General features: G+C 18.9%; 1 protein-coding gene across 1 annotated transcript in view; it reads right to left on the minus strand.

Moving 5' to 3' along the window:
- The window catches only part of LOC111613818 (transcription factor 4-like), a 254,159-nt gene extending 231,872 nt beyond the window's left edge, over positions 1-22,287 (minus strand). Inside the window, exons 1-2 of the mRNA XM_023355168.1 lie at positions 21,873-22,287; positions 2,227-2,291 (exon numbers count right to left, since the gene is read on the minus strand). Coding sequence (XP_023210936.1) covers positions 2,227-2,291; positions 21,873-21,954 — 147 coding nt within the window. The 5' untranslated portion in view covers positions 21,955-22,287. The remainder of the gene's footprint in view (positions 1-2,226; positions 2,292-21,872) is intronic.
- Positions 22,288-23,789: the final 1,502 nt, after the last annotated feature.

Here is a 23,789-nt window from a genome sequence, read left to right on the forward strand (position 1 = left end):
AGATAGATACTCAAAGTCCCGAAATTCCATAGGTGGTTATCTATATAATAATTTCCCTAATTGTATTAATATTTTAAATCGTTTGATTTTTTGTATGTTTTTTAATTGGTTGATGATTGATTCTATCAACTAATTTGTCGATTGTTTGATTGTATTAACTTGATTCTTTAGATATCGAAAATTAAATAAAGAACATTATGTTAATTTAAGCGTACAGAAACGTTGCTGTTGTTTCAGCAAAGATCTTATTTTCACTTTACCGAGTGCCTAGTAGGTAATTTGCAGATTACCTAGATAATCTGCACATTACCTAGGTAATTTGAGAAATAGAACAATTTTAGCAACTTTAACGGATCACCCTAGTTAATCTGCAGATTAGCTAGGTAATGTACACATTAACAACTTTCGAGCTTTAGCGGTAACATATATATTCTCATACAAACATCAAATTTCCAGCAAAACATCCAAATTCAATGTTGTACATGTAATTTTTAAAAATTACATGTACAACGCAGCAACATTCTATAAATAGAACAGTTATTTTCATTTTGACTTTTCCTGATGAAGGCCAATTAACAAGTGGCCGAAAACGTTCGAATGTTGAATTTGGGTGTTACGTTCGAATGTTGAATTTGGGTGTTTTGCTGGAAATTTGACATTTAGGTGAGAGTATACAACTAAAAAGTGTGTGATCTAGCTACTTCAGCCCCCTTGTTCAAAAAAGAAAAATATGTACTCTGACCAATTAGACTGGCTCATTCAAAAAAATAGAGTATTTATTTAGAGCAGAGATGATAAAGGAATGATTCAAAAATATTCAAATTCAATTGGGTCAAAATAATTTAACTACTAAACACAAATACTACAAAGAACACTATATATTTAATAAATTAAATTGCTGCATTTTGTATTTAAAATAAATGAATTATAACAAAATGCAAATAGATTTTAAAAAATTAATAAATATATAATAAATTTTCTTTCATTTAAATAAAAAAACTAATGTAAATTTAAAATGCGGGAGTCAGAGTCAACATATTTTTTTCCGACTCCGACTCCTCTGGCCAGAAATTCCTCCCAACTCCGACTCCAAGCCCTGGTGGACACAAATGCACCCATTGACGGCAACAGGTGGCTTTGGATGTCACAGGCTGTTTCACAAATCTGCCAGTCTGTGAACTCTCACCTGCCTGTGTGATCCACTTCCTCTTTAGCATGTTCACAGATGTTCCTGCATCCATCATGTCCCCCTTTCTCTCACCAACTCTTTCACCCCAGGCAATACCTATGAGTAGTCCTGGGTCTTCATCAACCTTTAAGTTACAATCTAAGTCCATCGTGTCACACATTACTGGATGGTACTCATGTCATGCCCAACACACTTGGCAACTGTGCACATCGACAAATCAAGGTTCTGCAGTTCCAAGATATGATCGTGTTCCCCAACTGTTAACTGGCAGTATTCAGCTCACCATCATCTCCAACACATTTTCTATACTTCTTTGAAAGTTCAGCTTCTGTAAATCATTGTTAATAGCATTTACAGCCTGAGCTGGCTGCTAGTCTTTATAGCAGCAAACTGGGTACCACATGACCCGATGTGTATGCAAACATCATCATTTGCATATCTCTGTCACCTCTACCAGTTCTGCAATCTGTATGTGGCTATGCATATTCTTTCATGGTGTTGAAATTTCACTTTTGAGGTATGGGTATAATAAATATATTGAACAAAATTGTAGAATTTATGACTTTTTGCTTAAAAAAGGGTACTTTTTAAAAACTTTCTTTAAAAAAGTATTAGTACAATAAATGGAATCAAGTGACATAAAATACCACTTCTTAGACTGAAGTGTTATAGTAAATACTTCCATCACAAGCTTTAAATTATTTTCCAGTAAGGGTTAATTTAAAAAAGTTTTTCTGACAACCATTTTCGATTTGATTCTATATTCATTGTTGTTGTTTCCGTCAACAATTATAGAATCAAGACGTAAAAAAGATCTCTAATTACAGATTTGAAAATGTTCGTCAAAAAACTTTTTTGAATTAACCCTTACTGGAAAATAATTTAAGGCTTTTGGTGGAAGTATTGATCAACTCACAGCCTTAAAATAATTTAATATTTTTTTTCTGAATTAATATTAGAAAATTAATATATTATGTAAAAATTTACAAAATTAGTTTAAAAAATTTATAAAATATATTTCTTATGTTTCAAATTACCTGTGCAAGAGTATCCCCTGTTTGTGCGGAGTAAGGCATTCCATATGGCATCTCTCTCGTTTTATCTAAACAAAATAAAATTCAATTATCGTATATTTATTTAAATATCGTGCATTTTAAATTATTATTTTCAAAAGATTAAACAAAATTAATAAAATAAAAATCCAATCATAATTCTACATTAAAATATAAATTTTAATTCTCTAAGATATACTAAATGCAAGAAAATTTATTTCAAAAAAAAAAAAAAAAAAAAAAAAAAAAAAAAAAAAAAAAAAAAAAAAAAAAAAAAAAAAAAAAAAAAAAAAAAAAAAAAAAAAAAAAAAAAAAAAAAAAAAAAAAAAAAAAAAAAAAAAAAAAAAAAAAAAAAAAAAAAAAAAAAAAAAAAAAAAAAAAAAAAAAAAAAAAAAAAAAAAAAAAAAAAAAAAAAAAAAAAAAAAAAAAAAAAAAAAAAAAAAAAAAAAAAAAAAAAAAAAAAAAAAAAAAAAAAAAAAAAAAAAAAAAAAAAAAAAAAAAAAAAAAAAAAAAAAAAAAAAAAAAAAAAAAAAAAAAAAAAAAAAAAAAAAAAAAAAAAAAAAAAAAAAAAAAAAAAAAAAAAAAAAAAAAAAAAAAAAAAAAAAAAAAAAAAAAAAAAAAAAAAAAAAAAAAAAAAAAAAAAAAAAAAAAAAAAAAAAAAAAAAAAAAAAAAAAAAAAAAAAAAAAAAAAAAAAAAAAAAAAAAAAAAAAAAAAAAAAAAAAAAAAAAAAAAAAAAAAAAAAAAAAAAAAAAAAAAAAAAAAAAAAAAAAAAAAAAAAAAAAAAAAAAAAAAAAAAAAAAAAAAAAAAAAAAAAAAAAAAAAAAAAAAAAAAAAAAAAAAAAAAAAAAAAAAAAAAAAAAAAAAAAAAAAAAAAAAAAAAAAAAAAAAAAAAAAAAAAAAAAAAAAAAAAAAAAAAAAAAAAAAAAAAAAAAAAAAAAAAAAAAAAAAAAAAAAAAAAAAAAAAAAAAAAAAAAAAAAAAAAAAAAAAAAAAAAAAAAAAAAAAAAAAAAAAAAAAAAAAAAAAAAAAAAAAAAAAAAAAAAAAAAAAAAAAAAAAAAAAAAAAAAAAAAAAAAAAAAAAAAAAAAAAAAAAAAAAAAAAAAAAAAAAAAAAAAAAAAAAAAAAAAAAAAAAAAAAAAAAAAAAAAAAAAAAAAAAAAAAAAAAAAAAAAAAAAAAAAAAAAAAAAAAAAAAAAAAAAAAAAAAAAAAAAAAAAAAAAAAAAAAAAAAAAAAAAAAAAAAAAAAAAAAAAAAAAAAAAAAAAAAAAAAAAAAAAAAAAAAAAAAAAAAAAAAAAAAAAAAAAAAAAAAAAAAAAAAAAAAAAAAAAAAAAAAAAAAAAAAAAAAAAAAAAAAAAAAAAAAAAAAAAAAAAAAAAAAAAAAAAAAAAAAAAAAAAAAAAAAAAAAAAAAAAAAAAAAAAAAAAAAAAAAAAAAAAAAAAAAAAAAAAAAAAAAAAAAAAAAAAAAAAAAAAAAAAAAAAAAAAAAAAAAAAAAAAAAAAAAAAAAAAAAAAAAAAAAAAAAAAAAAAAAAAAAAAAAAAAAAAAAAAAAAAAAAAAAAAAAAAAAAAAAAAAAAAAAAAAAAAAAAAAAAAAAAAAAAAAAAAAAAAAAAAAAAAAAAAAAAAAAAAAAAAAAAAAAAAAAAAAAAAAAAAAAAAAAAAAAAAAAAAAAAAAAAAAAAAAAAAAAAAAAAAAAAAAAAAAAAAAAAAAAAAAAAAAAAAAAAAAAAAAAAAAAAAAAAAAAAAAAAAAAAAAAAAAAAAAAAAAAAAAAAAAAAAAAAAAAAAAAAAAAAAAAAAAAAAAAAAAAAAAAAAAAAAAAAAAAAAAAAAAAAAAAAAAAAAAAAAAAAAAAAAAAAAAAAAAAAAAAAAAAAAAAAAAAAAAAAAAAAAAAAAAAAAAAAAAAAAAAAAAAAAAAAAAAAAAAAAAAAAAAAAAAAAAAAAAAAAAAAAAAAAAAAAAAAAAAAAAAAAAAAAAAAAAAAAAAAAAAAAAAAAAAAAAAAAAAAAAAAAAAAAAAAAAAAAAAAAAAAAAAAAAAAAAAAAAAAAAAAAAAAAAAAAAAAAAAAAAAAAAAAAAAAAAAAAAAAAAAAAAAAAAAAAAAAAAAAAAAAAAAAAAAAAAAAAAAAAAAAAAAAAAAAAAAAAAAAAAAAAAAAAAAAAAAAAAAAAAAAAAAAAAAAAAAAAAAAAAAAAAAAAAAAAAAAAAAAAAAAAAAAAAAAAAAAAAAAAAAAAAAAAAAAAAAAAAAAAAAAAAAAAAAAAAAAAAAAAAAAAAAAAAAAAAAAAAAAAAAAAAAAAAAAAAAAAAAAAAAAAAAAAAAAAAAAAAAAAAAAAAAAAAAAAAAAAAAAAAAAAAAAAAAAAAAAAAAAAAAAAAAAAAAAAAAAAAAAAAAAAAAAAAAAAAAAAAAAAAAAAAAAAAAAAAAAAAAAAAAAAAAAAAAAAAAAAAAAAAAAAAAAAAAAAAAAAAAAAAAAAAAAAAAAAAAAAAAAAAAAAAAAAAAAAAAAAAAAAAAAAAAAAAAAAAAAAAAAAAAAAAAAAAAAAAAAAAAAAAAAAAAAAAAAAAAAAAAAAAAAAAAAAAAAAAAAAAAAAAAAAAAAAAAAAAAAAAAAAAAAAAAAAAAAAAAAAAAAAAAAAAAAAAAAAAAAAAAAAAAAAAAAAAAAAAAAAAAAAAAAAAAAAAAAAAAAAAAAAAAAAAAAAAAAAAAAAAAAAAAAAAAAAAAAAAAAAAAAAAAAAAAAAAAAAAAAAAAAAAAAAAAAAAAAAAAAAAAAAAAAAAAAAAAAAAAAAAAAAAAAAAAAAAAAAAAAAAAAAAAAAAAAAAAAAAAAAAAAAAAAAAAAAAAAAAAAAAAAAAAAAAAAAAAAAAAAAAAAAAAAAAAAAAAAAAAAAAAAAAAAAAAAAAAAAAAAAAAAAAAAAAAAAAAAAAAAAAAAAAAAAAAAAAAAAAAAAAAAAAAAAAAAAAAAAAAAAAAAAAAAAAAAAAAAAAAAAAAAAAAAAAAAAAAAAAAAAAAAAAAAAAAAAAAAAAAAAAAAAAAAAAAAAAAAAAAAAAAAAAAAAAAAAAAAAAAAAAAAAAAAAAAAAAAAAAAAAAAAAAAAAAAAAAAAAAAAAAAAAAAAAAAAAAAAAAAAAAAAAAAAAAAAAAAAAAAAAAAAAAAAAAAAAAAAAAAAAAAAAAAAAAAAAAAAAAAAAAAAAAAAAAAAAAAAAAAAAAAAAAAAAAAAAAAAAAAAAAAAAAAAAAAAAAAAAAAAAAAAAAAAAAAAAAAAAAAAAAAAAAAAAAAAAAAAAAAAAAAAAAAAAAAAAAAAAAAAAAAAAAAAAAAAAAAAAAAAAAAAAAAAAAAAAAAAAAAAAAAAAAAAAAAAAAAAAAAAAAAAAAAAAAAAAAAAAAAAAAAAAAAAAAAAAAAAAAAAAAAAAAAAAAAAAAAAAAAAAAAAAAAAAAAAAAAAAAAAAAAAAAAAAAAAAAAAAAAAAAAAAAAAAAAAAAAAAAAAAAAAAAAAAAAAAAAAAAAAAAAAAAAAAAAAAAAAAAAAAAAAAAAAAAAAAAAAAAAAAAAAAAAAAAAAAAAAAAAAAAAAAAAAAAAAAAAAAAAAAAAAAAAAAAAAAAAAAAAAAAAAAAAAAAAAAAAAAAAAAAAAAAAAAAAAAAAAAAAAAAAAAAAAAAAAAAAAAAAAAAAAAAAAAAAAAAAAAAAAAAAAAAAAAAAAAAAAAAAAAAAAAAAAAAAAAAAAAAAAAAAAAAAAAAAAAAAAAAAAAAAAAAAAAAAAAAAAAAAAAAAAAAAAAAAAAAAAAAAAAAAAAAAAAAAAAAAAAAAAAAAAAAAAAAAAAAAAAAAAAAAAAAAAAAAAAAAAAAAAAAAAAAAAAAAAAAAAAAAAAAAAAAAAAAAAAAAAAAAAAAAAAAAAAAAAAAAAAAAAAAAAAAAAAAAAAAAAAAAAAAAAAAAAAAAAAAAAAAAAAAAAAAAAAAAAAAAAAAAAAAAAAAAAAAAAAAAAAAAAAAAAAAAAAAAAAAAAAAAAAAAAAAAAAAAAAAAAAAAAAAAAAAAAAAAAAAAAAAAAAAAAAAAAAAAAAAAAAAAAAAAAAAAAAAAAAAAAAAAAAAAAAAAAAAAAAAAAAAAAAAAAAAAAAAAAAAAAAAAAAAAAAAAAAAAAAAAAAAAAAAAAAAAAAAAAAAAAAAAAAAAAAAAAAAAAAAAAAAAAAAAAAAAAAAAAAAAAAAAAAAAAAAAAAAAAAAAAAAAAAAAAAAAAAAAAAAAAAAAAAAAAAAAAAAAAAAAAAAAAAAAAAAAAAAAAAAAAAAAAAAAAAAAAAAAAAAAAAAAAAAAAAAAAAAAAAAAAAAAAAAAAAAAAAAAAAAAAAAAAAAAAAAAAAAAAAAAAAAAAAAAAAAAAAAAAAAAAAAAAAAAAAAAAAAAAAAAAAAAAAAAAAAAAAAAAAAAAAAAAAAAAAAAAAAAAAAAAAAAAAAAAAAAAAAAAAAAAAAAAAAAAAAAAAAAAAAAAAAAAAAAAAAAAAAAAAAAAAAAAAAAAAAAAAAAAAAAAAAAAAAAAAAAAAAAAAAAAAAAAAAAAAAAAAAAAAAAAAAAAAAAAAAAAAAAAAAAAAAAAAAAAAAAAAAAAAAAAAAAAAAAAAAAAAAAAAAAAAAAAAAAAAAAAAAAAAAAAAAAAAAAAAAAAAAAAAAAAAAAAAAAAAAAAAAAAAAAAAAAAAAAAAAAAAAAAAAAAAAAAAAAAAAAAAAAAAAAAAAAAAAAAAAAAAAAAAAAAAAAAAAAAAAAAAAAAAAAAAAAAAAAAAAAAAAAAAAAAAAAAAAAAAAAAAAAAAAAAAAAAAAAAAAAAAAAAAAAAAAAAAAAAAAAAAAAAAAAAAAAAAAAAAAAAAAAAAAAAAAAAAAAAAAAAAAAAAAAAAAAAAAAAAAAAAAAAAAAAAAAAAAAAAAAAAAAAAAAAAAAAAAAAAAAAAAAAAAAAAAAAAAAAAAAAAAAAAAAAAAAAAAAAAAAAAAAAAAAAAAAAAAAAAAAAAAAAAAAAAAAAAAAAAAAAAAAAAAAAAAAAAAAAAAAAAAAAAAAAAAAAAAAAAAAAAAAAAAAAAAAAAAAAAAAAAAAAAAAAAAAAAAAAAAAAAAAAAAAAAAAAAAAAAAAAAAAAAAAAAAAAAAAAAAAAAAAAAAAAAAAAAAAAAAAAAAAAAAAAAAAAAAAAAAAAAAAAAAAAAAAAAAAAAAAAAAAAAAAAAAAAAAAAAAAAAAAAAAAAAAAAAAAAAAAAAAAAAAAAAAAAAAAAAAAAAAAAAAAAAAAAAAAAAAAAAAAAAAAAAAAAAAAAAAAAAAAAAAAAAAAAAAAAAAAAAAAAAAAAAAAAAAAAAAAAAAAAAAAAAAAAAAAAAAAAAAAAAAAAAAAAAAAAAAAAAAAAAAAAAAAAAAAAAAAAAAAAAAAAAAAAAAAAAAAAAAAAAAAAAAAAAAAAAAAAAAAAAAAAAAAAAAAAAAAAAAAAAAAAAAAAAAAAAAAAAAAAAAAAAAAAAAAAAAAAAAAAAAAAAAAAAAAAAAAAAAAAAAAAAAAAAAAAAAAAAAAAAAAAAAAAAAAAAAAAAAAAAAAAAAAAAAAAAAAAAAAAAAAAAAAAAAAAAAAAAAAAAAAAAAAAAAAAAAAAAAAAAAAAAAAAAAAAAAAAAAAAAAAAAAAAAAAAAAAAAAAAAAAAAAAAAAAAAAAAAAAAAAAAAAAAAAAAAAAAAAAAAAAAAAAAAAAAAAAAAAAAAAAAAAAAAAAAAAAAAAAAAAAAAAAAAAAAAAAAAAAAAAAAAAAAAAAAAAAAAAAAAAAAAAAAAAAAAAAAAAAAAAAAAAAAAAAAAAAAAAAAAAAAAAAAAAAAAAAAAAAAAAAAAAAAAAAAAAAAAAAAAAAAAAAAAAAAAAAAAAAAAAAAAAAAAAAAAAAAAAAAAAAAAAAAAAAAAAAAAAAAAAAAAAAAAAAAAAAAAAAAAAAAAAAAAAAAAAAAAAAAAAAAAAAAAAAAAAAAAAAAAAAAAAAAAAAAAAAAAAAAAAAAAAAAAAAAAAAAAAAAAAAAAAAAAAAAAAAAAAAAAAAAAAAAAAAAAAAAAAAAAAAAAAAAAAAAAAAAAAAAAAAAAAAAAAAAAAAAAAAAAAAAAAAAAAAAAAAAAAAAAAAAAAAAAAAAAAAAAAAAAAAAAAAAAAAAAAAAAAAAAAAAAAAAAAAAAAAAAAAAAAAAAAAAAAAAAAAAAAAAAAAAAAAAAAAAAAAAAAAAAAAAAAAAAAAAAAAAAAAAAAAAAAAAAAAAAAAAAAAAAAAAAAAAAAAAAAAAAAAAAAAAAAAAAAAAAAAAAAAAAAAAAAAAAAAAAAAAAAAAAAAAAAAAAAAAAAAAAAAAAAAAAAAAAAAAAAAAAAAAAAAAAAAAAAAAAAAAAAAAAAAAAAAAAAAAAAAAAAAAAAAAAAAAAAAAAAAAAAAAAAAAAAAAAAAAAAAAAAAAAAAAAAAAAAAAAAAAAAAAAAAAAAAAAAAAAAAAAAAAAAAAAAAAAAAAAAAAAAAAAAAAAAAAAAAAAAAAAAAAAAAAAAAAAAAAAAAAAAAAAAAAAAAAAAAAAAAAAAAAAAAAAAAAAAAAAAAAAAAAAAAAAAAAAAAAAAAAAAAAAAAAAAAAAAAAAAAAAAAAAAAAAAAAAAAAAAAAAAAAAAAAAAAAAAAAAAAAAAAAAAAAAAAAAAAAAAAAAAAAAAAAAAAAAAAAAAAAAAAAAAAAAAAAAAAAAAAAAAAAAAAAAAAAAAAAAAAAAAAAAAAAAAAAAAAAAAAAAAAAAAAAAAAAAAAAAAAAAAAAAAAAAAAAAAAAAAAAAAAAAAAAAAAAAAAAAAAAAAAAAAAAAAAAAAAAAAAAAAAAAAAAAAAAAAAAAAAAAAAAAAAAAAAAAAAAAAAAAAAAAAAAAAAAAAAAAAAAAAAAAAAAAAAAAAAAAAAAAAAAAAAAAAAAAAAAAAAAAAAAAAAAAAAAAAAAAAAAAAAAAAAAAAAAAAAAAAAAAAAAAAAAAAAAAAAAAAAAAAAAAAAAAAAAAAAAAAAAAAAAAAAAAAAAAAAAAAAAAAAAAAAAAAAAAAAAAAAAAAAAAAAAAAAAAAAAAAAAAAAAAAAAAAAAAAAAAAAAAAAAAAAAAAAAAAAAAAAAAAAAAAAAAAAAAAAAAAAAAAAAAAAAAAAAAAAAAAAAAAAAAAAAAAAAAAAAAAAAAAAAAAAAAAAAAAAAAAAAAAAAAAAAAAAAAAAAAAAAAAAAAAAAAAAAAAAAAAAAAAAAAAAAAAAAAAAAAAAAAAAAAAAAAAAAAAAAAAAAAAAAAAAAAAAAAAAAAAAAAAAAAAAAAAAAAAAAAAAAAAAAAAAAAAAAAAAAAAAAAAAAAAAAAAAAAAAAAAAAAAAAAAAAAAAAAAAAAAAAAAAAAAAAAAAAAAAAAAAAAAAAAAAAAAAAAAAAAAAAAAAAAAAAAAAAAAAAAAAAAAAAAAAAAAAAAAAAAAAAAAAAAAAAAAAAAAAAAAAAAAAAAAAAAAAAAAAAAAAAAAAAAAAAAAAAAAAAAAAAAAAAAAAAAAAAAAAAAAAAAAAAAAAAAAAAAAAAAAAAAAAAAAAAAAAAAAAAAAAAAAAAAAAAAAAAAAAAAAAAAAAAAAAAAAAAAAAAAAAAAAAAAAAAAAAAAAAAAAAAAAAAAAAAAAAAAAAAAAAAAAAAAAAAAAAAAAAAAAAAAAAAAAAAAAAAAAAAAAAAAAAAAAAAAAAAAAAAAAAAAAAAAAAAAAAAAAAAAAAAAAAAAAAAAAAAAAAAAAAAAAAAAAAAAAAAAAAAAAAAAAAAAAAAAAAAAAAAAAAAAAAAAAAAAAAAAAAAAAAAAAAAAAAAAAAAAAAAAAAAAAAAAAAAAAAAAAAAAAAAAAAAAAAAAAAAAAAAAAAAAAAAAAAAAAAAAAAAAAAAAAAAAAAAAAAAAAAAAAAAAAAAAAAAAAAAAAAAAAAAAAAAAAAAAAAAAAAAAAAAAAAAAAAAAAAAAAAAAAAAAAAAAAAAAAAAAAAAAAAAANAGGTTAACTGTCATTTGAATTTCTATAAATGAATGAAATAAATACTAATCAAAGCAAAAGTAATAACATATAAATGATTAGAGAACTGTAAAAGAATTGTTCACATTCAAATTCTTTCTTCTTTTCAATTCAGAATATTAAAATACAAAAAAAAATTGCAGTTATGTTCTATTTTTATAATTCTTTATCATAAAATTTATGATACAGATAAGCTATAAAATGTTCTTGACCAATCAAAAACTGACCTCTGATTTTTATAACAAAATACATTAAGTCAGCACTGTAGATTCAAAATCATGAAAAACCTTTGCAATTTATGAAAAAATTTAAAATAGCATACCAATTATAAAAATTCAGATAAGAATTATCATCTATATATATAAAAATGAATGTATGTCTGTCTGTCTGTCTGATGTCCTTCATGCACTACCACACCATTTATCTGATTGCCATGAAACTTTGGGAAGTTGTTTAATATACTCCCACTAAGGTTTCCGGCATAGTACATTTATCCTATGATAAATGGCACGCGTTTATATGAGCATATCACTGTGTGTTCGATCGATTTTAAATTGTGAAGACCGTTTCCCCCTGCAAAAAATATTTCTATATATGCATTTGTGAACTGTTATTTATGATATTTGTAATAATTTTTGTTTAATCACTTTATTTCAATTTTTTTTTGCTAATTATGTATTCGCTTGAACTTTGTTAAAACCTTAACTGTACCCCGAACAACAACCGAAGTTGTAGGAAGAAATTCGCGTATTTTACCGATCTAGGTATCCCCCTTTTCCAAATTTTAATATCGACTCAAAATAATTTAAAAAGACAAATTACAATAAAACGGTTTATTATCCAACTATCAGAAATTTCACAACATGCCAAGGAAGAGAGGAAGGAGCAATTAAATAATTAAAATTATAAAGGATTAAAAATATATATATATATAAATGAGGAATATCGCACTTCTAACAATCGCTGCAACTGTGTGGGCTAAATTTGGAGAATCCGTGCTTCTCGCATGGACAACTGTATGTGGCCGGCTCACGCGTCGGAAAACCTTCTGATTTATTCGTGTACGCACCAGACGGAAAAACAAAAAATATCGTGTATCCACAAACACTCCAATAAATAAATAGAATTGAAACGACACTTTGAAATGTTTTCCCAATGAAAATGAATAATAATAATAAGTTTCAATAAAAATGATAAAATGTAAATTGAATTTTATCATAATGAGTTTGCTTGAATTTCCTTTCTTCTGAGATCGCAGCAATGCGCGACAGGTAAACTAGTCTCTCATAATATTAAATTTAAATAAATAAATAGAAAATAAAAACATATTTAAGCATTTTCATTACAAATCAAATGTAACATCTTCAAGAAAAAATTGCTTAAATAATAACCAAATGATAGAGTCAGATTTATTATCACGCTAAAACTTGGATAATTAATTATAATGATATTACATAATCTAGACTAAAAGTAAATGGTTACGCTGCTAGCTATCTTACATTAAAATTTAACAAGAAATTAATTTAATTTAGATGACTCTGAAAGAAAAAAATCAATGCCATGCAGGACTTGAACCCACAACTTCTGCTTACCGTGCAATTTGCAACATGAACTAAAATGGCAGTTTGATCTTTGCAATATAGTGGCTGATAGTAGTATGTCATTGTATGATATTTGTTACATTATACATATGTACCAATTGAGTGATGATAAATAATTACTACTCAGTTTTTTAAAAGGTTATCTAAACAATATATTAGTGTATTCAAACAGAGAAATAAAATAATGTTTTCTTAAGCTGTACTTGATGCAACAATTTAATTGTGTGATCTCAGTTTGTGTGCATCAATGTCTAAAGTTTGTTTGCAGATTCATGAAGACACTATTAAAAATACTTTTTTATTCATAATTTTTAATTCAATTGTTCACTTCATGGAAATATACAAATTTACTAATAACATGACAGCAAGTGATAACATGACAAGTTATTATAAAGTGCTATCCAAATAATATTGCATTCATAGAATTTCTTAAAATACTACACTTTTTAGAATGAATCATTCCAAGATTATAGAGATACAATATTTTTTCCTTAGCACTACATGATTTCATAAAATAATGCAAAGAGCAAAACAAAAGTGTTTTTGGATGCTTTGCAAATTTTAAAACATCCAACCACTCTTTCTGTAAGATAAGACCTTTTAGAAGACAATGCAATGAAATACTTTTAGTTTATTTGCTCATATATTCAGATATAATGCAGTAATGATTGCTTATTTTATTATTTTTTCAAGTTTTACCAAAATATATATCAAATCAGAAATAAGATAAATGTAGAAGGTAGCAATAATTTGATGGTTCCAATACTCCAAATTAGTAGTTTTCTAAAATAACACCAGAGTGCAGTCATTCATTTTCAATTGCAAATTATGTTACTTGGACTTCCATCTACTCTTCACTTCTAGATCAATTAATTTGAGATATAACCATACAGGTCGCAATTAGTAATGCTTCAACATTCAAGTGTATCTGATTTACTTGATAACACACAAATTTCTGTCTGACAGAATTTATAATATGAACAAGACTAGAATGTCAACTGCTCTAAATAAGGTACCAAAAGTATTTTCTGGCACTGATAAAAAAAAAGCTGTGGAAAAATATTTCAGCTAAGAGGGTCAAGGTAATCTGTGACATGAGTGCCACAAGGCAATACACACCTCTGACACTCATTTTCAAAAGAAAAAGACAAACCAAAGCTGATGAATGGTGCTCCACCAGGTTCTGTTATGTTCATTTCAGAAAGTGAACATATTAACTTTTTCCTTGGATCAAACACTTCCAAAAACACGTTAGAGTAACTATAAACAGTCCAATTTTGTTGATACTTAACGACCACTGTTCTCATTTGTCCTTGGATGCTGTTCTAATTCAAGAAAATAATATTCATGTTATCAATTCCTGCTCACAGTAGCCACAAAGTTCAATCAGTGAACCATTACTTTTTTAATGTGCTCAAGACTTACTATGCAGAAGCATGCAACTACTGGCTAGTAAGTAATCCAGGAAGAGTCATCACACAATTCCAAGTACAGAATTATTTGGCACTGCCTACTGTAGGTGTGCTTCTTGGACGAAACTGTCAAGGCTTTTTAAGATGTCTGGGATTATGATGCTTATGGATCCTGGAATGTTTACAGATGATTGCATAAAACAGTTTTAAGCACAGGAGATTTGCTAAAGATTAAAATAATAATAATAATATAACTGAAGATGAATTGGAGGAAAGCAACAATAATTTAAATTCCAAATGTCAGTGTCCAATTTCAATGTGTGGATGAAAACTGATGGAAGCATTTGCACTGAAGAACTCTTTCCAGAAGAAAAAAATTTTCCTGGAAGAATGAAAGATGCAGCTACAATACACAATACTGAGACAGCTGAGAAAAATGATGAGGTAGTCAACATAACTAATCCTGCAATAATTGCCAAAATTCAACAAGCATTGGAGGTTTACAACATAGAATACAATGTCAGTCAAATGATTTCTCAAAGTAATATACAAATGCTTTATTGCTGATTTATTATGTAAAGACTAGACAATTAAACATAAATTACCTTTTTACCACTTGATACCATGTAGGATATGTTATTTTATTTTTCTACTTTTTTTTGTTTTTTTTTCCAGTTAATACAATCATTGATTATGATCACTAACTTGGATTGTTAGTTGGCAATCAAATCCTCTTAATAGGTGTACGTTGAGAATTTACAGGGAGTTTCTGAAATATGTTTATTTTTGCATTCTTGAATCAAATTACAATAAAATAAACCTAAAAAACACTTGGCATTCCACAAATATTTTTACATCTTTAGAAAGAAGACAAAATGAAAAAATTAAACATATAATTGTAGTTTTTGATGTAATGCTGAGAGTTTCACAGTTTTAAAATAAAAAATTGTGTTTTTATTTAATGCATCCTCTAGAGAGGGCTGTATAACCTCACTTAAACCATTATGTTGTTTTCACCACTAAGGAGATATCTGATTTCATGGTCTTCCCTGGATAGATCAACATGCCAGACAATCCACAAAAATATGATATAAATATAAAGAATTTTAATTTACAAGTTACTTGAAACAGTAATTTAATTAACAGTATATATAATTTTTTTATTTTCATAGGTTAAGTTCAAAAATTTTAATTATTTTAATTAATAAAATTTTATCATTTTTTTTAATGTTTATATTATATAACTAACATTTGTTAACTACTGAAGTTTAAAAAAAGCCTTGCAGAAAGAGGAAAATTAAAATGCCCTACAGAATTTATAGTAGAAATTGCACAATGTTACATAACTTATATTGTACTGTATTTACTCAAATGTAAGATGCACTTTACACATTACCTATTCTTTTCAGAAAAAATACATTCTAGTCAAAGTTTATAACAGTCTTCGTATGAAATGTAGTATTTCTGAAAATAGAGTGCATTTTTGATTAGATGTAATATGTCATAATTAGCAACCTCTAGTGCCATATGTCTTATTTTTCTGTCACTAATTGCATTGCATCATTTTAATGATTTTATTAGACTAATATTTATAATAGTATATATTTAAGAGATCAATTTAGCTCAATCACATTAGTTTATTATAATAATATCATAAGTACTTCAATAAAAATCCCCAAAAATTTGTGAACACTCAAGAAATTTCCAATGCTTTAAACTGCACAGAGGTTATATTGCATGTGAGAAAATGTAGTATAAAATCAAATGTCGATTCAGAAGAGCCTACCACAGAAAGAAGTTTCCAACTTTGAAATTATGGAAGACATAAATAAGTTACTTTACCGTGCAATGAATAGCAAATAACTTTATGTCAACAGAATCAGTTCTGTTGACATAAATTTTAAGAAAACCATTTCAAGTTGTGTATTTAAGAAAAATGCATGGGTAAGCATACAGAAATTATGGTGCATCTTTGATGGCATCTTATATTCAAGTAAATACAGTATTTCAAATACTTCAAAAGTTAATTAGTTAGAATATGTGAATAAACTTATCTGAAACAAATAAAGCAAAATCAACTTATTATCAAATTAACAATAGAAAAACTGAATTTGTTCCCCCTAACACCAAACACAGTTTGCAATTGTGGAATTAGTTCTACATCTTTAGCTAGAAAATGTCTGTTATTATTAAACTGCTTCTTGCCCAAATATATTTATTATGTATATATATATATATATATTATACTAATATATAGTCTTTGTTTTTACTAACATTTTTCTCAACAATTACAGAAAAGTGCAAAATAATGAAAAAAAAAAAAACCTGTAAAAGTATCAACAGTAGCAAAACAGCTGATGCTTTCTTTATAAATGCTTACTGAATTAAATATAACTGTATTGATATTTTATAAATTTGCATTTAAGTTAAACTTGTATAATGTTTTTTTCTAAATAAACATTTTTTTAAATTTAATATTTTCTATTTTACAAACAGAATACTATTCCATTCTTATTTTACTTAAAAGCATCAAATTTTTTAAAATATTTACTATAGTGCATTAAAAGCCAATATAAGAAGTTATTTATAACTTAATTTATAAATTTGAATATATGATAACATAATGTATATACACACATTTTAAATCATTATCTTAACATGTGTTTTCATTCTAAACTAAGCTTGAAAGGATGTAAAACATGATGTCATACAATCCGGAATATAGCCCAGTAGAAGAAACAAAATAACCTTGATCACAAATGGCCCCAAACTGATCCTCATTCAATAATTTTAACTTATTACAAAATGTTTTTAATTCAAAATTTATAGAATATATTGTTCTACAAAATCTAACTTTTAATTTAAATTATGCATTAATGCATAAATTAAAAAATTATCTCCAAAAGAATTTTATCATTCAGTCACTTTAAATTAATATTGAAAGTGCCTAAGTAACTATATAAAAAGATTACAAAAAAAGAACTCACACCAGATGACAAATAAATCGTACTTTAAAACCTATTGTCCAGTGTCAGTAATATATATACTGAAGAGCCCAAAAACATTCATGCAGTACGTATATTACCAACACTGGACAATAGGTTTAAAGTGCGATTTAAAAAGATTACTTAATAGATCTGGTATAAAAATGAAGTCTTTCATGTACCCATTTCATATATGTTAAAAAAATTGCCTTGTTGCAAATTTTAACAATTTCAAATAATGGCTCTCTAATATCTTAACAGTGATCAATATCTAACATTTTTAAAAAATATGTTCAGAAACTATGCATATATTACAATTATTATTCATTACAGAGATACAGATGCTTTTCTTTTTTTTTACACTCATACAACAAAATATACTGAAATGCACTGTATAAAGATTAAACTTAAAAAGAATTTTTATTATGTAATATATATATATATAAACATAATTTGTTTTATATATCTTTGCAGAACAGAAAAATGTTAAAGGGACTATAATAAACATTTACTCCAAGTATCTAATGTATATATTTGGCAATAATTATATTTTGTGATGTCTGAAATGTCTGTATTAGACAGAATGTGTATTATGCTTTTTACCAATCAGCATGGTGCGACTTGATATTAATTATGATTAAACTTTCAATATTTAATTCCAATACATCCATAATAATTATTATTTTAACTCTTCATAAAAATTATATTCAAAATCATGCATCTATATATTTATTGGCTTGATGCAAAAGTTTCTGGAATTCTCTAAAGTTTTATAGTACAACCTTTATTTCATGAACAAAAAATAGTTTATACAAGAAAATAATTAGCATTATATTCAAGCACTTTCTTCTATCAATTGGGCAGGTCGTGAATTCCTGCTGAATAAAACTCCAGCTGTTTTGACTCAAAGAACTTTGCAAGTGCAATTTTCATCTCATCATCACCAACAAACTGTTTTCCATCCAAGAAGTGATGCATGCAGTGAAAGAGATGCTAGTTGGATGATGTAATATCTGGATTATGCAAAAGGATGAAGGAGAACCTCTCAGCAGAGACCAAGCAGCTTCTGCCAGATCAACCTTGATATGTGTGGTCTTGCATTAAGACTGTGAGTAAACCAAATGTTGATCTTGCAGACCTTTCCAGTGACAGGGTAAATGAATAACTTTAGTGGACTAGTCAAGCAAGTGTCTTGCTCATTTCTCACACAGTCAGGCATTGGTTGACTTCTAATAACTGCTGTAATTCATCATCCAATAGGACAGAAGGGCTTCCTGGGCATGACTTATCTTCAGCTTCATAATATCTGGCTTTAAATATACTGAACCAATTGTAGACTGTGAACTTGGAAACAACATTCTTGTCAAACAATTGTACCATACAGCAATAAGATTCAGCTGTTTTTATACCAAATTGATAATCATAAAATGCGCATGTGTAAATTTGATTACAAGAAAGCATTGGCAAACTTGATATATTTAAAAAGTTGACAATGCCACACAGAATATCTTTTCATTTATGATTGTGCACCACAACACCCTTCATTTACATATCCTACAAGAAATTTGTAGATTGTTTGTTTTGTTAAGTTACGGCAACACAACACTTGGGAAATCTGCCTAGAAGGATGCCTTCCGGGAGGTCTTTTTAAGGGTAACTGGCCCCTATTCAGGCAGAGAAAACCCAGAAAACTCCATGTGGCCAGCCCGTTCTGGAGAGGCACAAACCCACAACCAAACTTCCAGTGTTCAGAGAAACTATTTGGCAGTGGTGGGCCCAAAATTTGTAGAGCTATCTGTCAGAGAACAATTTTGAATATTCTATAGAGGTCTAGAAAATTTCAGAAACTTTTGCATCAACCCAATAGTTTAATTATATTGAAAATCAATCATCAAATATTACAACTTATTGAGATAATTAAAAGTAATGAATGTTGTTTTAAACACAAAAAAAAAACATATATATATTCATTAACCACTTTCATAAAAACTAGAGATGAGCAAATACTATCAGCAAACATACAAATATTAGAAAATATTAAAGTATTCAAGGTCTTTGAATATCCCATTGATAAAAATAACTCAAATACTATAAATACCTCTAAAATCACACCATACATACAGATAGTACCTGTTTAGCCAGAGTTGCCAGATAGAGTCACAAGCTAGATAGAGTCAATTATCCCCAAAGTTTCTGCAAAATTTCCCCAAATTATGAAATTTTATTGAAAAAATTCTCCACAATAATATCAATATTACAGATACAATTTTGATATTTTCAATACTCATAACTTTTTATTAAAATGTTTATTTGAAGAATTATTTATTGAATTTTCACATAATGACTTGTTCTATTTCATAATTTGAAAATATGTAAGATTCCTAATGTTATATAAACTAGTTGGAAGAAGGATAAACATATTATTTCATTTTAAAATCCTAATACAATTATCATACTCTTTTCTTTCATTTTACGAGCATATTATGATAATGACAAACCAAATACTGTATTTATGTAATATGTTCATGTATCATACTTCAAGAATATATAAATTCTTAAATTTCACCTGCTATGTTATATCTTCACTAAATTTTTCAGATATTTTTAATTGATAATATCAAATTAATAATTAGATACTTGACTATAATTGTATATATTTATTTAATTATTATGGAGAATCATATAAAACTTTATAAAATCAATAAAAAAGTATGTAGAAAGACTAAAATGTCTTCACTTAAACCATGTTGAACATAGTGAAATATTTTATATTAAAAGAAATATTTATAAATCAAGTTAAATGTTAATTGAAATGAAACATATTTACTTTAAGTAACTTTTAACTTGAAAAATTATACTTAACAACTTTTTACACAAGTTTTTGCATACTCGCATTAAATAACTAATGAAACAATTTTAATTGATTTATTTTAGTAAGTGTATTATTTGCTATAAGTAATAGATATATATATATATATATATATATCAAATGTAATAATTAAATTTACCAATATATAGAAATGTAAAAAAAACCTGAAGAGGGGTGCAAGTGATACGAAAATATTGCACCCGAAATGCATAGTAAGTAAGAAAATAAAGAATACAAAGATAAGCTATTGTCTCTGATTAAATGCGGTCCAGGCAAAAACACTATGGTTATTTCTGTAGAATTAACCCATGAAGTTTCATCAATTTTTTGAGGAACTATTTTTGAAAAATTGATTTTAAAAGTGCATTATTATTTATAAATCAGTTCTTAATTTTAAAAATTTGCAATAATCACTAATACAGAAAACGAAGAATTTAACAAAAGAATTATTAATGTTTTTGAAATATTAACCATATCTGAACATTTTAATAATATTCTTTTAGTTAAAAATTTTTCTATTACAACAAACAAAAATTTTTATTTTATAAAAAAGCAAATATACATAATAAATTAGCAGAATTAAGAAATATGTAAGATTAAAGGCAAAGTCAATGTGATCATACTTCTTACATTTATATATTTTTGATTATATCAAGATGTTGTTATAAAATCATATAACAGCATCTTGATAGAGCTATAGATATTTTAACAAGCTTAACTGGAATTTTCTCTATTTAGACAAAATAATAACACATGGGATGCAATAAGACAGTTTAGGAATTTTTAATAATAATAATAATAATAATATAATAAGTTTTAATAAAAAAGTTTTTATTTCCCAATTTCCACTTTGAGATATAAACTTCCCCCACTAACACCTCTTCCCCATTTTTTTCCTAGTTGAGTTGAAAACTAGGAAAAAAATTTTAATTTTGAGGAAAAAAAACTCTAATCTGGCAACCTGTCTTCAGCACTTCTGATTTAATTTGTCACAAGTAGCAGACTAGATCCTGAATATGTTTGAACACTTCCTTTCATAAATAAAAATCTGCAGTTGGTGAAAGTAAGTACAATCATTGATAAATCTATTGTAGTTGAGATAACAGTACTAAAAGGTATAGTAAAATTCTAAGTTAAAATAAAAACTTTGAAGTTTCATTTACTAAAATTCAGTAAATTGTTTTTCTTTTTACTTTTTGTTTTATTTTATCAATTTATTAATATATAGAAATAAATAAAACAAGTTAATAATTTTATTTAATATTTATTATTTAACTTGATAACTTATATGAGGTAATTAAGTTCACTAAGTATTCAAGGCATTTAATTATTTGAAATATTCAAACATACAAGCTCTGGTTAATATTCAAATCTGAAAAAATGATAATCAACCATCTCTATAAAAATGTAAATATAAAACAACATTCAGTATTAAAATAATAACAATTTCATTTTTGCAAAAAATAAGAATTTTTGTTTTATTCAATTCTTTTTAAATATACAATATTAAATATACTATTTCTCTTGTAAACTTGATAACCTTCATCATGAAATCTGAATAAAACTTTTCATAGTTTATAATAAAATCGAAACAATAATTTAGATAATGTCAAATAAGTTGTGTTTCTTTTTTTAAGATTATTGTTATTATTTATAATCAATTCTAATCTATGCTTTTGTAATCACACTACTACTATGATTCAATTTATTCTTCAATATGATCATTTGAAAAATCATCAAATAATTTCTTCCAGTCATCATTCTTATATACCAACTAATTCAACAGCTTGAGTTAGCCACTCCTTTAAAATAAGTTCAGTATTGCTTTAAACATTAACTATTTAAAATTTTCAATTGAGAAGTATAAATCACTATTAACAGAAAAATTCTGTAAACAAAAATTTAAAGGTTTACCAAAATGTTTACTCTATTCCAAAAGTCAAATTCACTTTAAAAAATTCATCAGGTGATACATAAATATTTAATTGTCTACCAACAAACTAAATAATTGTAAATTACAGCTGGCTTATATAAAAAGAAAACTTATTTATTAAATATGAAGATTTTGACCATGTTAAAATATAAATACACATCATACACATATTAGTAATATATATATATATAATGTATTGTATATTTATATATATCAAATTATTAAGAACTTAAAACATTCATCAAGTATATATATATATATATATATATATACACTTTTATTGTAAAAACGTCTTTATAAACAGACTGATGTTAAAAGTGATTTTATTACTAACATATTTTCAATAGTTAGGAGCAATCATTCAAAACAATTGCATACCATTTTAGACATTTAATGAAATTAGTAAATATAGAAATGAAAACTGATGAAATAAACGAGAAAACGTAGTTAATTCTCTAATTGAAATTATAATAATAAAAAGAAATTTTCAAAACTATTCCTTTATAATTATCAAAGAAGGGACAAAGATATGAAAGAGTTTTCCTGATCTGGCAGCAAGCCAAACACAATGATCTTGATTTGTATATATAAAATGACCATTGTCCACGTCATTTTTGAAACTTTCATTTAGTTAAAATTATAGTAAATAATTTCAGAAATTTCTTGTTAAACTTGGTCCAGAAATTCTAAACAAATCGCGATTTGAGTTAAGCCTGAAACGAGGCTTAAATTGATCATCAATCATAAGAGATAACAAAGCTATAGGAGCGGTAATATTACAATACTATTATAATGTATACTTCAATAAACTTTCACGTTGACTTACCTGGTTGTTTATTTGCGATTTTGTTGAAACAATTCTGAAACACTTCGTACAAATGCATTGGTTCATCGTCGTTCGTCGCCATCTTAACTCCTACACTCTCGATACCAGTACGAAAAGATTACTGTTTTGGGTAAGTAAATATAAAAATAAAATGGTCTTCTGCCTTTCATACGATAAATATAAACTTAATTTACTGCTAAAACGTAATGTTTATTATCGTCTGTTTGGTTTTCGATAAATTTAGCATCTGTTCATTCATACAATAAAAACTTGTAAATATCAATCATGTGTGTAAAAAAGAACATTTTCGAAAGTATTTACTATAAATATTGCAATATTAAAAAATTTTTTATGTAACGAATAAACATGATCGTTTTCATGAACAGATATTAAGCCTTTGAAAATAAAGCAACGTTACTTCTTTCTTTACCCGTTATATGGCGCCACCGTTGTAATTGTTTTTAATCATTTATCAAAAATTTCTTAAATATTTTAAATTAATACAAAATATAATTATTTGAGAGTAATTATCGCAAGAAAGAATTATTTTAAAAACGTTGATGAATTAAGATTTTAAAAATTTTTTAATGTATTTGAAAATTATTTGTAATTATTAATATTGCATTTAAACTTATAAAATATTCATAAAATACTGTACTATTTTATTATTAAAGAAACTTTAATTTCATTATTATTATATCTTTAATTTTCTTGTCTGTTAAAGCCTTTCCATAACAGCTTTTTACTTTGCCTTTTTACTTCCTGTAGATATGAATACGACAAATTTATTTCAGCTTATAAAGGCCACTTCTGTGAAATTCTTCGAAAATATTCTATTTTCCTATCTGTAGTTAGAAAAATGCTAAAACTTGTTTTTGTATGAAGAAAGCGATATTAATATTCAACTTTAAAAAATTCAGGCAACTGTAAACAATAACTTAGCCTTTCTTAATTTGAATTCTATTGATTAAGGTATAGTTTTCTTAGAAGAATTATAAGGCACCAATATAAGTGATCATGATAAAAATAATTTAAAGCAGAGATGTTTTGAACTTTTGCAAACATTAATTTTAAAAATGCATAATAAATTACCAGAAAATATGAACGTTTTACAAACTTTGCAAAATTTATCTCCTAATGTTTGTCTTGGTATCGGTTGTGTCACCTCAATGTGTCCCACGCTCCATCAGAAAGGTATCTGGGCAGACACTTTCAGGTACTTCAATATGTCAGTCCCGACATTGAAATAGCACACTGAACACCTCCTTGATGACGGCTGGATGGCCGAGCGGTCAAGTGGGCACTAAGAGTGCCTCTTTTAGCAAGCCCATTATGGGATTGGCCGGGCCCACAATCGGGTGGTGAGGGATGAGGATTAGACATATCCGGACGGACCACCCCCAAAATATTCCTGCGGATATTTCGACCCGTCAGGATTCGATACCGGGTCCCCCAGAGCGGTAGACTGCTACCTTAACCGCTCGGCCATCCGGCCGGCGAAATGAAGGGCTTATCACTATACTGTTTTTATTGAAAATTGGACTGACAAAATATTATAAATTGCAGCTTTCAAGCATACGACGTTATTTTAAATGCTACTTTGTTATATCCAGAGTCAGGGCCGGTCCAAGGAAAAGCATTCGTGATGCAAAATTGTCCTTTAGGATCTTTTAATAATAATAAAACAGTTTCGATCAACGGACCAACAAAATATTATTTTGTTGGTAACCATACCATTCGTTATATCCGAAAGTTAATTAAATTAGCGAATAATGAAATGGTCAATTTTTAAATTTCGCAGGAGTTGGGTCATGCAAGATCACCAGCCTTGTGTGGTCGCACCGTTCTCACCGCCCTTCGACCAGTCCTATCCAGAGTTAAAGCTCCGGATATACCAAAAAAAAAAAAAAAAAAAAA

This window comes from Centruroides sculpturatus, unplaced genomic scaffold (genome assembly GCF_000671375.1).
Source record: "Centruroides sculpturatus isolate CEXI.00-Female unplaced genomic scaffold, Cexi_2.0 scaffold572, whole genome shotgun sequence".
Taxonomy (NCBI): Eukaryota; Metazoa; Arthropoda; class Arachnida; order Scorpiones; family Buthidae; genus Centruroides; species Centruroides sculpturatus.